Here is a 17,299-nt window from a genome sequence, read left to right as displayed (position 1 = left end):
AACAAATGGCCCTTATTTTTCTAGACGCTCAAAAAGCGTTTGATAATTTGAATTGGGAATTTATGAAAGAACTGATAAAACAAATGAAATTCAGCCCTAAATTTACTATAATGATTGAATCTATTTACCAAAAACAATACACAAGAATCACAACGGGGATATAACTGAACAATTTCAAATTGAAAAAGGTGTCTGACAGGAATGTCCATTATCACCATTATTATACATTTTATCAATCGAGACTATGCTAAATCAGATTAGGACAAACCTAAAAATACAAGGTCTGAAAATTAAAAAACGAGAATTTAAATTGCAGGCATATGCAGATGACCTAGTTTTTATATTAGAAAACCCGATGGAATCAGGAAAACATTTAATGGAAGAGATAAAGGAATACGGTAATGTAGCAGGATTAAGAATAAACAAGCAAAAAACTAAAATTATAACCAAAAATATGAATAATGAACAAGATAAGAAATTAGAAGATATGCTGGAAATTAAAACCACCAAAAAGGTTAGATACCTAGGTATTACATTAACAAAGAAATGCAGTACAATTAAAGAAAATAATTATGAGGTATTATTGAAAAAAACAGAGAAGCAATTAACTGATTGGAATAAACTCCAAATTTCTTTATTAGGAGGAATAGCAACAATAAAAATGACAATCTTACCAAAATTCCTCTATCTCTTCCAAACGATACCTATAAAATTAGATAACCAATTCTTTTCCAAATTAAATTAAAAAATCTCTAAATTTGTATGGAATAGTAAAAAACCCAGAATAAGAATGAAGTGGCTACAAGATAAAACCAAACAAGGAGGACCAGACTTTAAAACCTGTTACCAAACAGCCACTCTTCTTTGGATTAAAGACTGGATAGAACTTAAACAAGAAAGTTTGTTAGCATTGGAAGACCATGACATGCTAACCGGATGGCACGCCATGCTCTGGAATGAAAACAAAAAAATTCCAACATATTTCAAAAATCATCTGATTAGAGATTCACTGTTAGCAACATGGTTAAAAATAAAAAAGGAACAGTATATAAAAACTCCCAGATGGTATTCCAGTATGGAAGCCTTGACACACCCTAATACAACGCAACTAAAAAAAATCGTAATCTTCAATCAAATACTAATACATTATGAAATGGAAGTAGAATTGGTGAAAGGGAATATGACTAGTTGGGCAAGAAACATCGGGCATAATATATATATTAACCATGGGAGACAGTATGGAAAAAAACCTTCAAAATAACCAAATCAATAGCATACAAAGAAAACATCATAAAATGTTCTACGGGTGGCATATATCACCATCAAGACTAGCCCAAATTTACCCTAAACTAAAACCAAATTGTTGGAGATGCTCCAATACCAATGGAACTTTTCTCCACATGTGATGGACTTGTCCAAAAATTAAAAAAATATGGAATAAAATTAGAAAGTGGATACATGAAATCACTGAGGTCAAAATGCAACTCAAACCAGAGATCTTCCTACTAGGTATTATAGATACGAAAATCAAAAAAGAAGATTATTACTTAATACAACACTTTATTATGGCAGTCAGGATTACTATAGCACAAAATTGGAAGAAAGAAGATACACCAACGGAAAGAGACATGATTAAAAAAATACTCGATTGTGCAGAATATGATACACTAACACAAAAACTTAAAAACAATAAACAAACACGAGATAAAGACATTTTTATAATTGGGTTGAAAAACGAAAAAAAGAATAGCTGTACATAATGCTAAAATAAAAAGCAAAAGAAAGTACACTGGTACCTCATGATACGAACCCCTCGCCATACGAACAATCCAAGATATGAACCCAGGGTTCGGACATTTTTTGCCTCTTCTTACGAACTTTTTCCGTCTTACGAACCCGCCGCCATCGCTTTTTGAAACAGCCGGGGGGCTTCTCGGCGTCCTCCTGAACCCGAACGCCAAACCCGAACAGCCCCCCGGCTGTTTCAAAAGGTGACAGCCAGGCGGCAGGGCTTCTCAGCAGCCACCTGAACCCGCACTTTTGCGAAACTTCCGGGTTCGGCATTGGGAGAACGCTGAGAAGTGCCCGGCTGTTTCAAAAGGTGACAGCCGGGCGGCGGCGGTTTTTTGCAGGGAGGTTTTCGTTGCACGCATTAATTCATTTTACATTGTTTCCTATGGGAAACAATGTTTCGTCTTACTAACTCTTCGCCTTATGAACCTCCCCCAGGAACCAATTAGGTTTGTAAGACGAGGTATTACTGTATAAATAAAACGCAAATACAGGTTAACAATACTTTATTTATTTATTGATAGATACTTTTTACTTTTATTATTATTATTATTATCAATATTACATGTACAATTACGCTGATGCTAAGGACCGTGAACTTGCAAAATATAAACTGTAGAAGATACAGTTGGGGATGGGGAAGGGAAAGGGATATTTGTTGTATTGTCATATTACAGACATTTCACAGTTATATCTACAAACTGAGAATACAATGTTCTGTTTTCAATGTTTTTAATATGTATATAATTAATAAAATTTATTTTCAAAAAAAGAAAGAAACAAAGGCTTCCAGCAGTCCAGGCGTCCCTTTAGAGGGTCTAACCAACGGAACTTTAGACGTTCCAAGTGACCGTACCGACATGATTCCCTTGGAGGGCAAACTTCAACTCTTCAGCACCTCTTGGGTGAAACTGGAAAAACAGATAAACGGGATGAAGAATAGAGAATTAATCTTTATAAAGTGGAATAGGAGCGACTTAAATAAACTAATAGGTCCCATGAAAGGGACTATGGGAATTTGGAAAAAATAGCAGGGGAAAATAGGATTATATAAATCAAAACTGACATCAATTTATGTAATAAATAAAGAAATAAATTTAATGAAATAAATTTAAATAGGGGTATAGGAGAGTTGAAGGCAAGAGGGATAACTAAGATAGAACAGTTATATGAGAAGGATGGGAGGCCAAGTAGAAATCGTATAGAATGGTGGCTGGGTAAGGGAAGATGGCTACAAATAAATGCAATATGAAAGTGAGATTATGTACTAAGGCACAAGCAAGTAATATATCTAAGATGTTAGTGAAGTCAGATGGGGATGTGATCCAAGGATTGACTAAATGGTGGCAAAATGAGATACAAGTAGAGGTGCAAGAGATGGAAAATATAGTAGAGAATATAAGGAAAATCAAGAATACAAGAGTTAGGGAAATGAGAAGGAAAATATTACATAAGTGGTATTACACACCCGTTCAACTTGCACACTTTCAGCAGAATGTTAAAGGTATCTGTTGGCATGGGTGCCAAGATAAAGGAGCGTTTATGCATATTTATTTATTTATTTATTTAGTCCAATACATAATACATTGAAGAGAAAGATATGTAATAATATAAGTAAAGAAAAGAATAGAAGAAAAGATATAAAAGTATAGGTGAACATATTTGAAAGGAAGAAAAGATAAATGAGATAAGGAGAGACAATTGGACAGTGGACGGAAGGCACACTGGTGCACTTATGCACGCCCCTTACTGACCTCTAAGGAACCTGGAGAGGTCAATCGTGGATAGTCTAAGGGAAAATTGTTTGGGGTTAGGGGTTGACACTACTGAGTCAGGTAATGAGTTCCACGCTTCGACAACTCGGTTGCTGAAGTCATATTTTTTACAGTCAAGTTTAGAGCGGTTAATATTAAGTTTGAATCTGTTGCGTGCTCTCTTGTGTTGTTGTAATTGAAGCTGAAATAATCATTGACAGGTAGAACGTTGCAGCATATGATCTTGTGGGCAATACTTAAATCGTGTTTTAGGCGACGTAGTTCTAAGCTTTCTAGACCTAGGATTGATAGTCTGCTTTTGTAGGGTATTTTGTTTCGAGTGGAGGAGTGAAGGGCTCTTCTGGTGAAGTATCTTTGGACATTTTCAAGGGTGTTGATGTCCGAGATGTGGTATGGGTTCCAGACAGATGAACTGTATTCCAGGATGGGTCTTGCAAAAGTTTTGTAGGCTCTGGTGAGTAGCGTGAGATTGCCAGAGCAGAAGCTGCGTAGGATCAGGTTAACAACTCTAGAAGCCTTTTTGGCAATATTGTTGCAGTGGGCTTTGGCACTTAGATCATTTGATATTAGTATTCCAAGGTCTTTTACTGAGTGGGGGTTGGCTGTGAGATTTTGTTTATTCAGTTTATATATGAGGTTCGGATTCTTTTTGCCGATATGGAGGGTAGAACATTTTCTGGTTGATATTTGAAGTTGCCATGTGCTAGACCAAAGTGAGAAAAAGTTGAGGTCTTTTTGGAGAGTAGATGTGTTGTCTGTGGTGTTGAAAAGTTTTACATCGTCGGCGAAAAGAACACAGTTGCTTGTGATATGATCGCATAGGTCGTTGATGTAGAGAATAAATAGAGTAGGTCCTAGTACGCTGCCTTGGGGAACGCCACTTTTAACCGGGACAGGGTTGGAAATGGCGCTTCCAATTTTGACAACTTGTTGCCTGTTTGACAGGAATGCAGCTGTGGAGGAATCCAGAGATGCCATAGGATTTGAGTTTTAGGAGTAGTTTGTCATGGACCACTGAATCGAAGGCTTTGCAAAAGTCAATATAAATTGCATCAATAGATTTTCCTTGATCTAGGTGGGTAGGCCATATGTTTTTGCAGTGAAGTAGTTGAAGGTTACAGGATAATTTCTTTCTGAATCCAAATTGTTTGTTAGAGAGTAGGTTATTAGATTCTAAGTAAAGGGTGATTGATTGATTTATAATTGATTCCATGACTTTACATGAGATGCAGCATAGCAAAATTGGTCTGTAGTTGTCAACAAGAGAAGGGTCTCCTTTTTTGAAGATGGGGATGACTACTGCTTTTGACCATAGCTTGGGGAGTGTGCTGGTCCTGAAGGAATTTTGAAAGATGATGCTTAGTGGTTCGGCTAAAGCTGAAGAAAGTTTTTTTAGGAAGTATGCGCAAAGACCATCTGGTTCGACTGATAGAGAAGGTTTAAGATCTTGGATTGCTTTTTCAACACGGTCTATAGTGAAGTTTACTTGGGTTAGGTCATTGAAAGAGTTTGAGGTGCGATTTGTGAAGATGGGGGATAAACCATTGCTGTTAACAAAGACAAAGACAAAGAAAGAGTTGAAGAGGTTAGCTTTGAATGGATCGTCATGGTATTCTTTGTTGTTGAGTCCAACAATAGGTGGAATAGGTCTAGAGTCTTTGAGTTTGTTGTTGACAAAGTTGTAGAAGGCTCGGTTAGATTTCGTGCGAAGGAGATTTTCCTCTTGTTTGCTGTGGTAGTTGAGACATTCTGCTTTTCTTTCTTGGCAAATGCTTTTGTATCGTCTTTAGAAGTTGGTTACTTGGCCTTTTTTATTTTTACGCCAGAGAGTTCTTTTTTTGGTTTGTAGTTTCCTTATTGAGACAGGTAAGTTATTTTTTGTTTTTCTTCTGGTTGAAGTTAGTGGTACATGTAGTCTGATAAGTCGTTTAACTTGTAGTAAGAATGTGTTGTAGAAATCATCAATAGTGTTGCAGCTAGAAAATATAGTTGGCATCTATGAGTTCGTAGTTGGCTTTCCTAAAATTGTACTTAGGTGACACATCATACAGGTGAAAGTTATCCTGGTGTAGATTGAGATTGAAGTTAATCATACTATGATCACTGTTGGAAAAAGCTTCTTTTACATGCAGACCATAGATTGTGCTTTTGCTATTACAGAATATGAGGTCAAGACAGCTGTTAAGTCTAGTATTGTTTAATACTAATTGGTCAAGTCCCAGGCTGGTGACGGCATTGTATAAGGTAGTGTGGATTGGTTCCGTGCTCCATTTATTTAAGGTCCAGTTAATATGAGGTAGGTTGAGGTCACCAAGGAAGATAATGTGGTGAGGGCAGGAGGTTGCCCATGTTAGCAGTGAGGTTAATTTGGTTGCATGAGTGATGTCGGAGTCAGGAGCTCTGTAACATAGTAGGAAGCGAAGTGTGGTATTGAGGGAAAGATCACATATAATGGTTTCTGGGAGGATAAGATCATGTGCAACTTGGATGTTTTTTAGATTGAGTGATTTTTTTTGTAGAATATGGCTACACCGCCTCCTCTGCGGGATTTATAGTCAGACCGAAGGACAAGGTAGTTACTTGATGTGGTGATGGAGTCAGGATAGGAATTATTTAGCCATGTTTCACAAAGATCAAATCAAATAAGTTGGTGTCTAGAAGGAGGAGGAATTCAGACAACTTGTTAATTATACTTCTTGCATTGATGAGTTTACCTTTGAGATTAAGTTTGGGTTCTGGGTTGAAGTTGGGCTGAGTTGAGTTGAATTTAAATTGGAATGGATTGAGGTTGGATTGAACTGAGGAAGTAAGGGGCGCGCTTTCCTATTCTTGGTTGGAAGTACTAGGGATGACAATTTGTTGATGAGGGGTGGTGGGTTGGTAAGTGTGGGATGGTTGAGGAGGGATGGGATTTTTGAAGGGAGGGTTATAGGTCTTGGTTTTGATGCATTCATTGCGATAGTCTACGTATAGGTTGGTTTCACCAAGCTCAAGACGTCTCTTGAGTTCGGCCCGTAGTTCACGAGAGCAGATGCGTTGAAGTAGAGTTAGATCTGGTCTGGATCTGAGTTTGTTGTAGTTGTCATTATTTCTGGCGATGGAGTTCATGGTTTTGATGAACAGTTGTTTGGCAGTTTCATTTTTGCAGACTATCCTACAGAAATGAGGGGCCTTTGATCCATCGCTGTAGTTAAGTGCAGGGCCGTTTCTAGTAACCTCTAGGATGTCATCAGGGGCAAAGGTTTGTGGATGTAGACGGCGGATGATGTTGCGTATATTTGTTAAATCGGATTCCCCATTTTCCTCAAGGCCAAAAAGGATGGCATTCTGTCGCTTTTGTTCGTGCTCCATGACATCTTTTACAAGAGTGGGGATGCCAGTAGTTGAGCTTGCAGGTAAAAAATGTGGAGGACTTGGTGGAGTATAGACAGGTGGTGGTGGGGTAGTATAGTATATGCTCTGGGAATGCCCAGTGGTGCAGAACTTTTGGAAAAAAGTGCAAGAGGATATTAATAGGATATTAAATATAAGATGGACAATTACTAAGGAAATGGCAGTATTAGTTAAAAGTAGTGAGATGGGAGAATACAAAGAAATAAAACAAGCAGCGATAGAAAGCACTCAGGCGGTAATAGTCTTGGGGTGGAAAGACACGACAAAATGGACAATGCAAAATTGGAATAGGTATATGGTGGACCACATTCAATTTGAGATTATGGATAAAAGGATGAATTTAATTAATGAAACTGATATGCAACAGCTGATGGGGCAATGGGACAAGGTAAGACGATATATGGCGAGTAGGATCCGAGACCAAGCTATAAGAAACAAGTTGGAATCACTCTATAATATGTAAAGAAATATTTCACTCTTGTGTTTAAAGGATTTATACAAGAAATACCCCCAACTGGTGGTGGGATATGATTGACTGTCTGGTGGTGGGCACAATCACTGAGCACATGTTATATGTTATTATTTTATTATTTATTAGATTTGTATGCCGCCCCTCTCTGTTATATGTTGTGTGTGTGTTTTATATTATAAAAATCAATAAAAATATTTTTTTAAAAAAAAGACTGCCTTTTTAGTAGAGATCACTTTGGCTCGCCGGGTGTCAGAGTTGGCAGCACTTTCAGTTAGGCCGGACCTATGCAGATTTCATCCAAATAGAGTCATCCTGCATCTGGATCCGACGTTCATCCCCAAGGTGAACACTTGGTTTCACAGAAGGCAAGAACTAGTGTTGCCGGATTTCTGTCCACACGGAAACCACCTGTCTGAGCTGAGGTGGCATAAGGTGGATGTCCGAAGGGCATTGAAAATTTATGTCAGGCGCACAAGTTCCCTTTGCAGGACTTAAGCTCTGTTTATTTCCATCGCCCAGCACAGATTGGGCTTGAAAGTATCTTCACAAACTATTAGTCATTGGCTTAAGATGTGCATAGTTGAGGCTTACAAGATGCGGTCATGTGCTCCAGCCAGTGGGATCACAGCTCACTCTACATGGAGTGCAGCCACTTTGGCCGCATGGTCCATGCAGGCATCCATCGAGGACATCTGTAGGGCAGCTACGTGGACGACACCTACGACATTTATATGGCACTATAAACTAGATGCATTCACCTCGGCTGAGGCTACCTTTGGGAGGAGAGTACTTCAGAGAGTGTGCGTTCCTCCGGCACCCTTTGTTCAAGCATCTCCCTCCCTTGAACATTGGGTATATCCCATGCTGGACTCGCCTTCCAGAGACGTTGGAGAAGAACCGTTGAACCTACCTGAACGGTCTTCGCGATGCTCTGGAAGGAGAGTCCAAACCCGCCCAGTCTTTGAACCAGGGGCATATTACTTTACAGTTCTGTTGGCTGTTATGGGTTGTGTTGTTCAATAAATTCTGTTCATCTTATCATTGCCTTCGTTTTTTAAAACTGAGCTCCTGGGCAGCTAGGGGGGGGCGATACTTCGTTAATATGCTAATTATGTTAATTTAAACTCAGTCCCTATCAATAAGACTTGAGCATAACCCACGCTGGACTCTCCTTCCAGGGCATCGAGAAGACCATTCAGGTAGGTTCAACAGTTTTTCCTTGGCGTTGTGTCCACTGACTCTCCCCCGCCTCTGGCTCTTGAGTAAAGGGGGAGGGGGAAGAAACTCTCGCAAGCTGCCTTTGGCAAAGAACCTACCTTCCTTTTTTCCTTCTCCAATGCACTTGCAAGGAGAGTCCAAGATGGGTTATTCTTCAGTCTGATTGGTAGGGACTGAGTTTTAATTTAAATATTAATTACTAGGCAGGCACCGCCTCCCCCTTAGCCCTCCAGTCTAAAAAACTCAGTCGCAGTAAAGGGACTCCTGAGTTACTTCTCTTGTAAAATTATTGTTTTTATGCTTAATTTTGTATTATACTAACCACCTTTTTCCTTTTCTTTTTCTTTAGGTGCAGATGGGGGAATCTTGCCTCAGGCGGGCCTGGGTTCAAAATCTCCCGCGGGTTTAACCCAGTTGCCTGCAGCTCCTCCCTGCTAGAACCCACGCAGACAGAGAAGACTCTGCAGAGCTGCTATTGTGGGTTCGGGAGTGAGTGCCCGGGTAGCCTACCTCCGAGGTGGCCCCCGGAGGAAGAGGTGGTGGTTGACGCTTCTGGGGGTCTGCCCCCCCCTGGCGAATATATCACAGGGCCGAGAGGTGGCAATTCTCGCCAGCGGCCCACGGGGGAGGCCGTCGCCCCCCCCCAACGAAGGCAGGCAAGAGCCGATCCGCGCCCTCAGAAGCTCGTTCGCAGCAGCGGATCGACTCTTCCAGGAGGATTGGAGCCAGGACGAGACCGATCGCAGAGGGCGGGAATCATCGGCTCTCCCGCCGCCGGCATTGTTACTTTCAGTTGCCAAGGAAACGACCGGCAGCCATCTTGGTGGGTCGACACGGCAACGATCGGCGGCCATCTTGGGAAGGTCTAGAGCCTCCTGGCTGCCGATTCTGACCCAAGCGGCTTCCGTTGCCATGGGAACCAGCCAGCGGCCATGTTGGTGAGGTCGCCGGCTCGGAACTGGGTCTCAACACAGCCTTTGCTAAAACAGGCAAGGAAGGCGCGCAGGCGCAGAGGGGAACTTAGTTCCCCATTTCGCTTTCGTTTCAGGGAATCTGCCCATGATCGCCCCTACTCTGTGAACAACGCAGGAGTTTGGACACTGATCTAAAATCGTGAGTTGTTTCAAGGGCATGGCAGACCAGGCAGCGCCAGTTGGGGAAGAGGCCACCGTTTCCAAGCCTAGCACCCCCAAGGAAAAAGCCTCTAAGTCTAAATCTGCGCAGGGCTCCTCATTAAGGGATGCAGAAAAGCGCATCAGAGCCCTTGAAAAACAGCTGGAGGCCTCACAAAGAGCAACGGGGCCGGCTGTGCCTTCCACCCAGCAATTGCCTACCAATTCATCCATTGCCTCCCCCACATTTTACCCGGGGGTAGCACCCTCAGCCTCACAGAGGGATTGGTCCCCAGAAAGAGGGAGCCAAACCTGGCCACCACCCAGGGCCGAGCCATATGGCCTGGGGAGACAAGCTGCAGGGTGGCCTTCCAGCTACCCCCCCTCGCAATCTTTGCAATATGCGCAGACAGCCACCTTCACCCCTACGGCGGCAGGCCTGCGCAATACCCAAGATTCTTGGCAAAGCATGCCCCAAGCCCTGCAGGAACTGATTACCACCACATACAACCAGGGCCTTGTCACGGGGGCGCAACAGCACCAGCAGGCTCCAGTGGGACTCCCTCCAACGAGGTCTAGAGACCCCTGGACACCCCCCGCCGCGCAGTCCTTGATGGGATCCATGGATGAGGAGAATCCCTACCGAGATGACTTCAGCGCCGCCGAGCATGACCTGTCTGGAGACAACCAGCCGCCAGAACAGCCCAGCTACATGGGCTTGTTCAAGTCCTCCCTCTTCAAGGTGCTCCTGAATAAGGCTAAACTGACCATCGATCAGGCTGGCGAGAGCGGTCAGGCGGCCCCCCCCGGAGGCCTCTCAGCCTGTAGGAGGCCTGTTTGTCTTCCCTAAGCAGGAGACAGTGAACATCCCATCCTCCCACCTGTTCCTGGAGACCATTCAACACCCGTGGGAGAACCCAGCGGCAGCCCAGGGACCCTCCAATCTTGACCGTAGATTTTACACTTTCGACCAACAGATGGAGGAGTTGCTGGAATTTCCACCTGTGGACAAGCCCGTAACGAGCCTCGTATCTAATGCCCTCGTACCATCTGAGTCACAGGAAGGCCTGAAGGCCGAGGACAAACGGGTGGAGAACGTGGCCCGCAGGACCCACCAGATGGCGGCTTGGGCCGTGCGAGCCGCTTCAGCGGCCTCGTTTTTCAACAGGGCCATGATCCTATGGATCCAGGAAATCCAGGCCAGGGCTGACCCAGAGGACGGAAGACTTCGCCAGGACCTCAACAAATTGTTGGCGGCCACCGAATTTTCGGCGGATGCCACCATCAACGCCGCAAAGTTTGCATCACATGCAATGGCCTCTTCTGTGGCCTCGCGCAGACTCATTTGGCTTCGCAACTGGCAGGCGGATGTCAAATCAAAATGGAGTCTTGCCTCCTCCTCGTTCAAAGGAAAGAAGTTGTTCGGGGAAGTCCTTGATGATGTCCTAATCGAGGACAAGGACAAAAAGAAAGTGATGCCCAGAGCTGGCAGGCGGCAGGATAGGCGTTTCACCCCCCTATCATTGACGACAGCCCTTTCGAGCAGAGCCCGCCTCGACCAACCCCCAGACGACGAGGCTGTATTTCCAGGGCTCCTTCAACCAGGGTTCCTTCAGGTCGGACAGGACCTACCAGGCGGACCGAGGTAGACCGTATCAGGGTCGCCGCCCCTTCAGAGGGGGCAACAGGGGCTTCAGGAAAAACAAATGACTCTCAGAGCGATGCCCCCCTAGGCGGCAAGCTGCTGCTTTTCCCGGGCATCTGGGAAACCACGTCCTCAGACACATGGGCAACATCTACAGTTTCCCAGGGCCTGCGGATTGAATTCATTCGACCGCCTCCCCAGCGCTTTCTACCTTGCCGTATCCCGTCAGACCCTCAAAAGAGAAAACTCCTCTACCAAGAAGTGTCTCACCTCCTAGAGATAGGGGCCATAGAGGAGGTACCTCGGACTCATCAAGGCAGGGGGTTTTACTCGGCAATTTTTCTCGTGCCAAAATCCTCAGGAGGAGTTCGGATGATCCTCAATCTTCGACAGTTGAATCTCTACGTAAAATACAGGAGATTCAAAATGCACTCACTAAAGTCCATCCTGGCCTCCATAAGACAGAACGACTTTATGACATCAATAGACTTGAAAGAGGCCTACCTTCATGTGCCCATCTTTCCGCATCACAGACAGTTCCTGAGATTCTGTTTAAACGACACACACTTCCAATACAAGGCGATGCCCTTTGGACTTTCTTCCGCCCCCAGAACGTTCACAAAATTACTGGACGTCCTCACGGCCAACCTCAGACGCCAGTCGGTATGCGTAATGGCGTATCTCGACGATATCGTCATTTTGTCGAGAACCAGGGAACAGGCATACAGAGACTCACAGCTGACAATCCAGACACTACAGAACCATGGCTTTACAGTCAACTGGACAAAAAGTCACCTGACACCTACAAATCGCCTTGCCCACCTGGGCACCACTATAGATTCCAACCTGGGCATGGTTTTCCTGTCCCAGGAAAGACAAAGAACAATCAGGACAATGATAAGGGAACTGGGGCCCCAGCAATGCCCCACTCTTGCCCTTTTGTCAAAAATCCTAGGAACTCTAGTCTCATGCATCGAGATAGTGCCATGGGCGAGACACCATCTACGACCACTCCAATGGTTCCTGCTACCATATCAGAGACAGAAGACCAGTCACTCTCACAGGAGAGTTCACCTCAGTACCAGGGTACGCAACTCTCTACAATGGTGGAGGTCCCCTTCTCTATCCAGGGGCTCCATATTCCTAGACATGGACCTTATTACCATAACAACAGACGCCAGTTTGATAGGGTGGGGAGCCCACCTTTCCTCACACATGGTCCAGGGACTCTGGGACCCTCAGGACCTGCAAGAGATCAATATAAATTTCCTAGAACTGAAGGCTGTTTCATTGGCCCTCCACAGCCTTGCCCATCTAGTACGGGGTCATCATGTACGCATCCTGACCGACAACGTCTCCATGCGTTCCCACATCAACCGACAGGGGGGAACACGGTCAAGGAGGTTAATGAAGGAATCGACATCACTCCTCAGATGGGCAGAGGCGAATCTGGCCTCACTGTCAGCGGAACACATCTCGGGAGTGGAGAATGTGGGGGCAGACTGGCTCAGCCGTCAGACACTCGACCTGGGCGAATGGCAACTGGACCCCAGATTTTCCAGGAGGCGGTGAGGAGATTCGGGGAGCCGGTGATAGACTTGTTTGCAACCAACCTCAACACCCAGCTTCCCCGTTTCTTTGCTCGTTATCCGTCCCGGGGCGCAGAAGGAGTAGATGCCCTAACCCTTCAATGGCCTCGGGGTCTCCTATATGCCTTCCCTCCTCTATCCATTCTCCCCAGGGTGATACGGAAGATCCTGGAGGAGAGAGCAGAGGTGCTACTGATAGCTCCGTTTTGGCCCCGTCGCATCTGGTTCGCGGACCTAGTACAACTATCGACGGCACCCAGCTGGAGAATACCAGATCAACGGATCTCTCTAACACAGGGGTCCTTTTCTCACCCGGAGCCACAGTGGTGGCAACTAACCGTGTGGCGCTTGAGCGGGAATATCTAAAACGCCAGGCTTTACCTGACACGGTTATTGACACTATACAAGCAGCCCGCAGACCATCTACAAGGCGAATTTACCAGGCAACTTGGGCCGCTTTCTACAAATTCTGTGAGCAGCGGGAGATAGATCCCCAGACAGCGTCACCGCATGTTGTTTTAACCTTTCTGCAGGCAGGCCTAGAGAAGGGCCTTGCCCCTAATACTTTACGCCGTCATGTCGCCGCTTTGGCCACCATTATTTCATCAGACAGTTACCGCTCCCTTACCAGACATCCCTGGATCAGGGACTTCTTGAAAGGAGCGGCCAATCTCAAACCACCAGTGATTCATCGCTTTCCTTCTTGGGACCTTCCGTTGGTGTTGCACGCACTGACAGGGCCCCCCTTTGAACCCATACGCCAGATTTCGTTAAGATTACTGACTCTCAAGACCGCCTTCTTGGTTGCAATCACTTCAATCAGGAGGGTCTCTGAGATAGCCGCTTTGTCAACAAGACCAGACCTTTGTCGTTTTGACACAAATAGAGTAATCCTTAGACTGGATCCGGCGTTTATCCCAAAGGTAAATACTTCCTTTCACAGGGCTCAGGATATCATACTTCCGGACTTCTGTGCTCGTGGGACTCACCCCTCTATCTTGAGGTGGCATAAACTGGACGTGAGACGAGTCCTCAAAATTTATGTTCGAAGGACTCAACCTGTTAGGACGTCAGAAGCCCTGTTTGTGTCCTTTTCCACAAGATCCATGGGCGCCAGGGTGTCTTCCCAAACTATCAGCCGTTGGTTGAGGGAATGTATTTCAGAAGCATATAGGACTAAAGGTTCCCCAGTTCCACCGGGGATAACAGGACATTTGACTCGGAGTGCGGCTGCTTCTTCGGCCTGGAGGACCCAGGCTTCTTTAGAGGACATATGTAGAGCGGCCACGTGGGCAGCTCCGTCAACTTTTATCAAGCATTGTAGGATTGACTCTTGCTTCGGAGGAAGCAGCTTTTGGGAGGAGGGTGCTGCAAGGGGTCTGTTCCTATGCGGAACCCCGGTCCAGTCTTGTCCCTCCCTGTGATCGCAACTTGGGCATATCCCATCTTGGACTCTCCTTGCAAGTGCATTGGAGAAAGACCGTTGAACTTACCTGAACGGTCTTCTCGATGCACTGCAAGGAGAGTCCAAACCCTCCCGACTCTGGGACCAGGGCTACTGGGGAGGTGAAGTTGTCTAGTTACCGTTAAGTGTTGGAAGTTGAATTGTTTAATAAATGGTTTTTGCTTTACTGCTCCTTCGATTTCCTTTTAGACTGGAGGGCTAAGGGGGAGGCGGTGCCTGCCTAGTAATTAATATTTAAATTAAAACTCAGTCCCTACCAATCAGACTGAAGAATAACCCATCTTGGACTCTCCTTGCAGTGCATCGAGAAGACCGTTCAGGTAAGTTCAACGGTCTTTCCCCCCCCTTCTCGGCGGGGGGGGGAGGCAGGCAAAAGTCATGTAAGACCCACCGTCAGGACAAGGAACCTTTTGGCTGCACACTGCATGCAAGAAATCTTCTCTTCTGAACATTTAGACATTTAGCTGTCAGATCGGGTTTGGTTACCGACTGCTTCCCTCCCTGCTGCCATGTATGGAAGCCCCAGCCGGCCTTCTACAGGCCAAGCTCAGCTGTAGGCAGGGAGCACTGGCCATGGCCAGGCCAGCAAAGCTGCGTCTGTCAGGGCTGCCCTCAGTGTGGCTGCCCAGTGTCATGCTGCCAGGCCTCTGGGAAGAGTAAGCAAAGCCTGCGGGAGGAAAGGAATGCAAGCAGGGATACTACAAGGCTCCCCTTCCCAGGAGGAGTCCGGCTCAATTGCCATCCTGTCTGTGACTCCCAAGGTAGAGGGGCTTCTCAGGCATGCTGGTGGGCACTGTGATCAGTCAGCGCTCAGGTAGGGGGACCATAGGGAGAGGAGCAGTGGGGAAGAGGAGGTCTCCAATGATTGTCACCATAAAATGGGAAGTCCACTCGCACCCTCAATAATAAGGTCAAGGTCATATTTGGGGGGGGAGCCTGTCAAAAAAGAATATAAGGCACATGGCCCTGTCTTATTTTGAGGGAAATATGATAAATACTTTTCAAATATTTTGTCCATTTTTCTAATATTTTTAAAAGCAAGAAGAGTCTGAATGTCAATTCACATGATATGGTCTTTCTTGAAGAGTTACCCAGATTGTTAGCATTGCCAAGGTTTAATGTTTGCCCAATATAAACATTATAAGGCTTTGGGACTTTCTTAAGGAAAAGATTCATGCTTTAAATAAATATTTAATGTAGTCCTTCTGTGGAACAGTACAATTTTTTTTCTCAAATAGATTTTAGGCTTATATGCTATTTTTGCTAATTAACAAGATTACTTGTAAAATATATCTTCATCTGTCATTTCCTCAGATCAAGACAAGAAAGGAAATTTGCTGAAATGTGAATTCTGTGGCAAATATGGTCCTGCCAGTCAGTTCCGTGGTTCCAAGAGGTTCTGTTCCGTAACATGTGCAAAAAGGTAGTGATAATTGGATGTTCTTGAAATTTATGACTCCTAAACAAATAATTTAGAGCATGCCTAGATATCAATAGATTGGAAAAGAAGCTTTATTTTATTTCTACGGAACAGAAATTATACTTTATTTCTGGTCACAATAGATATAATGTGAGCTGCAGCCACCAACTACGCCTGCAAAGAAAAAAAATAAAAGAGCTCCAAGAAGCAAACTATGCTCGTCGTCGACGTGGACCCCGGCGCAACAGCTCTGAGATTGCTCGAGCCAAGATCCAGGGCAAGCATCACCAGGTGAGAATATAGAACCATTCCTTTTTCCTACTGTTCTGTTTCACAGACTTCCGATAATTTCCAATCTCTGGAAAATCACTTCTTTATTAATAAAACTCACTCTTTATTCAAACTCCAGCAAATACATGAATGTAAACACAGGGCTAAATTAGCATAGGAGCAGATTCTGTCTCATTTAGAGCCAGCTTTGATTCTGGGTCCGGGAAGCGTGCAAAACCTAGTCTTTATCTACATTCCTTAGATAACACCCATTCATTAACTCAAAACATATGCATTATCTCACCGAAAACTTTTCCTAGTAAAAGCATCTAGCACAGATTGTCTTTTTGAGGCAGAAATCATGGTTTTAAAACTTTTTTCAAGCACATTCCCAGTTTCTCATCTTTTCAATCAAATGACGTTGAGGTTCCACGTCCCTTTTCCCACAACCCCATTCCTTTATATTGCTCAGAAGTGACATCATACCTCAAAGAGCTAAGGCTGTGAATTAATACCTTTTACTCTGGATCTCCTCTTGCGTTCTGGCCATTCTTCTATAGCGAGAATTTATCCAATTGTTTTTTACTAATATGTCTTCCCCACTGTCTGACTGAGATCATTCTCCCAATTTCATATCAGTCCCCTCAGGCTCTCTGCAGTCACTTTCTGCCTCACTCTCACTCTCCTCTGGCAGACCCCCGGCCCAGGATACCCAGAGGGGCCTGGCTCATCCTCTTCAGAACCAGACATGACCTGAGGTGGACAAGGAGCAGTCACAACACCTACCATGTTTATGACAGATGGAATTAACATATGTTTCTCTGGTTTTTTGCCATAGTGCTGGGAGGCATTTTCAGAGACATCTAGAAATGAATCAAAGTTGGGATCATGTGGTATCAGGAGAGAGCTTAATAAGGTTTATGTCACAGTGGAAATGGCCCTATCTTCTGCTTTCTTTCAATAATGTTGCTTTAGTTGCTGTGAGAAATGAAGAAGCTATTATTGTTAGAGATCAAAATACCAAATACATGATGGAAGCATATATAACTTTAATACCGAAAAAAGAATCAGATTTAATGCAGATAAAAAATTACAGGCCAATATCATTACTAAATGCAGACTATGAAATATACGCCTCAATAATTGCAG

General features: G+C 44.6%; 1 protein-coding gene across 4 annotated transcripts in view; it reads left to right on the top strand.

Annotated features, from left to right (window-relative positions):
- PHC1 (polyhomeotic homolog 1) overlaps positions 1–17,299 on the top strand; it is a 250,073-nt gene that overhangs the window by 185,087 nt on the left and 47,687 nt on the right. For all 4 annotated transcript variants that reach the window (XM_070741838.1, XM_070741840.1, XM_070741842.1 and 1 more), the window contains 2 exons: positions 15,775–15,883; positions 16,024–16,171. In XM_070741838.1, coding sequence (XP_070597939.1) covers positions 15,775–15,883; positions 16,024–16,171 — 257 coding nt within the window. The remainder of the gene's footprint in view (positions 1–15,774; positions 15,884–16,023; positions 16,172–17,299) is intronic.

Source organism: Erythrolamprus reginae, chromosome 2 (genome assembly GCF_031021105.1).
Source record: "Erythrolamprus reginae isolate rEryReg1 chromosome 2, rEryReg1.hap1, whole genome shotgun sequence".
NCBI lineage: Eukaryota > Metazoa > Chordata > Lepidosauria > Squamata > Dipsadidae > Erythrolamprus > Erythrolamprus reginae.
This window is presented reverse-complemented; position numbering and strand designations above follow the sequence as displayed.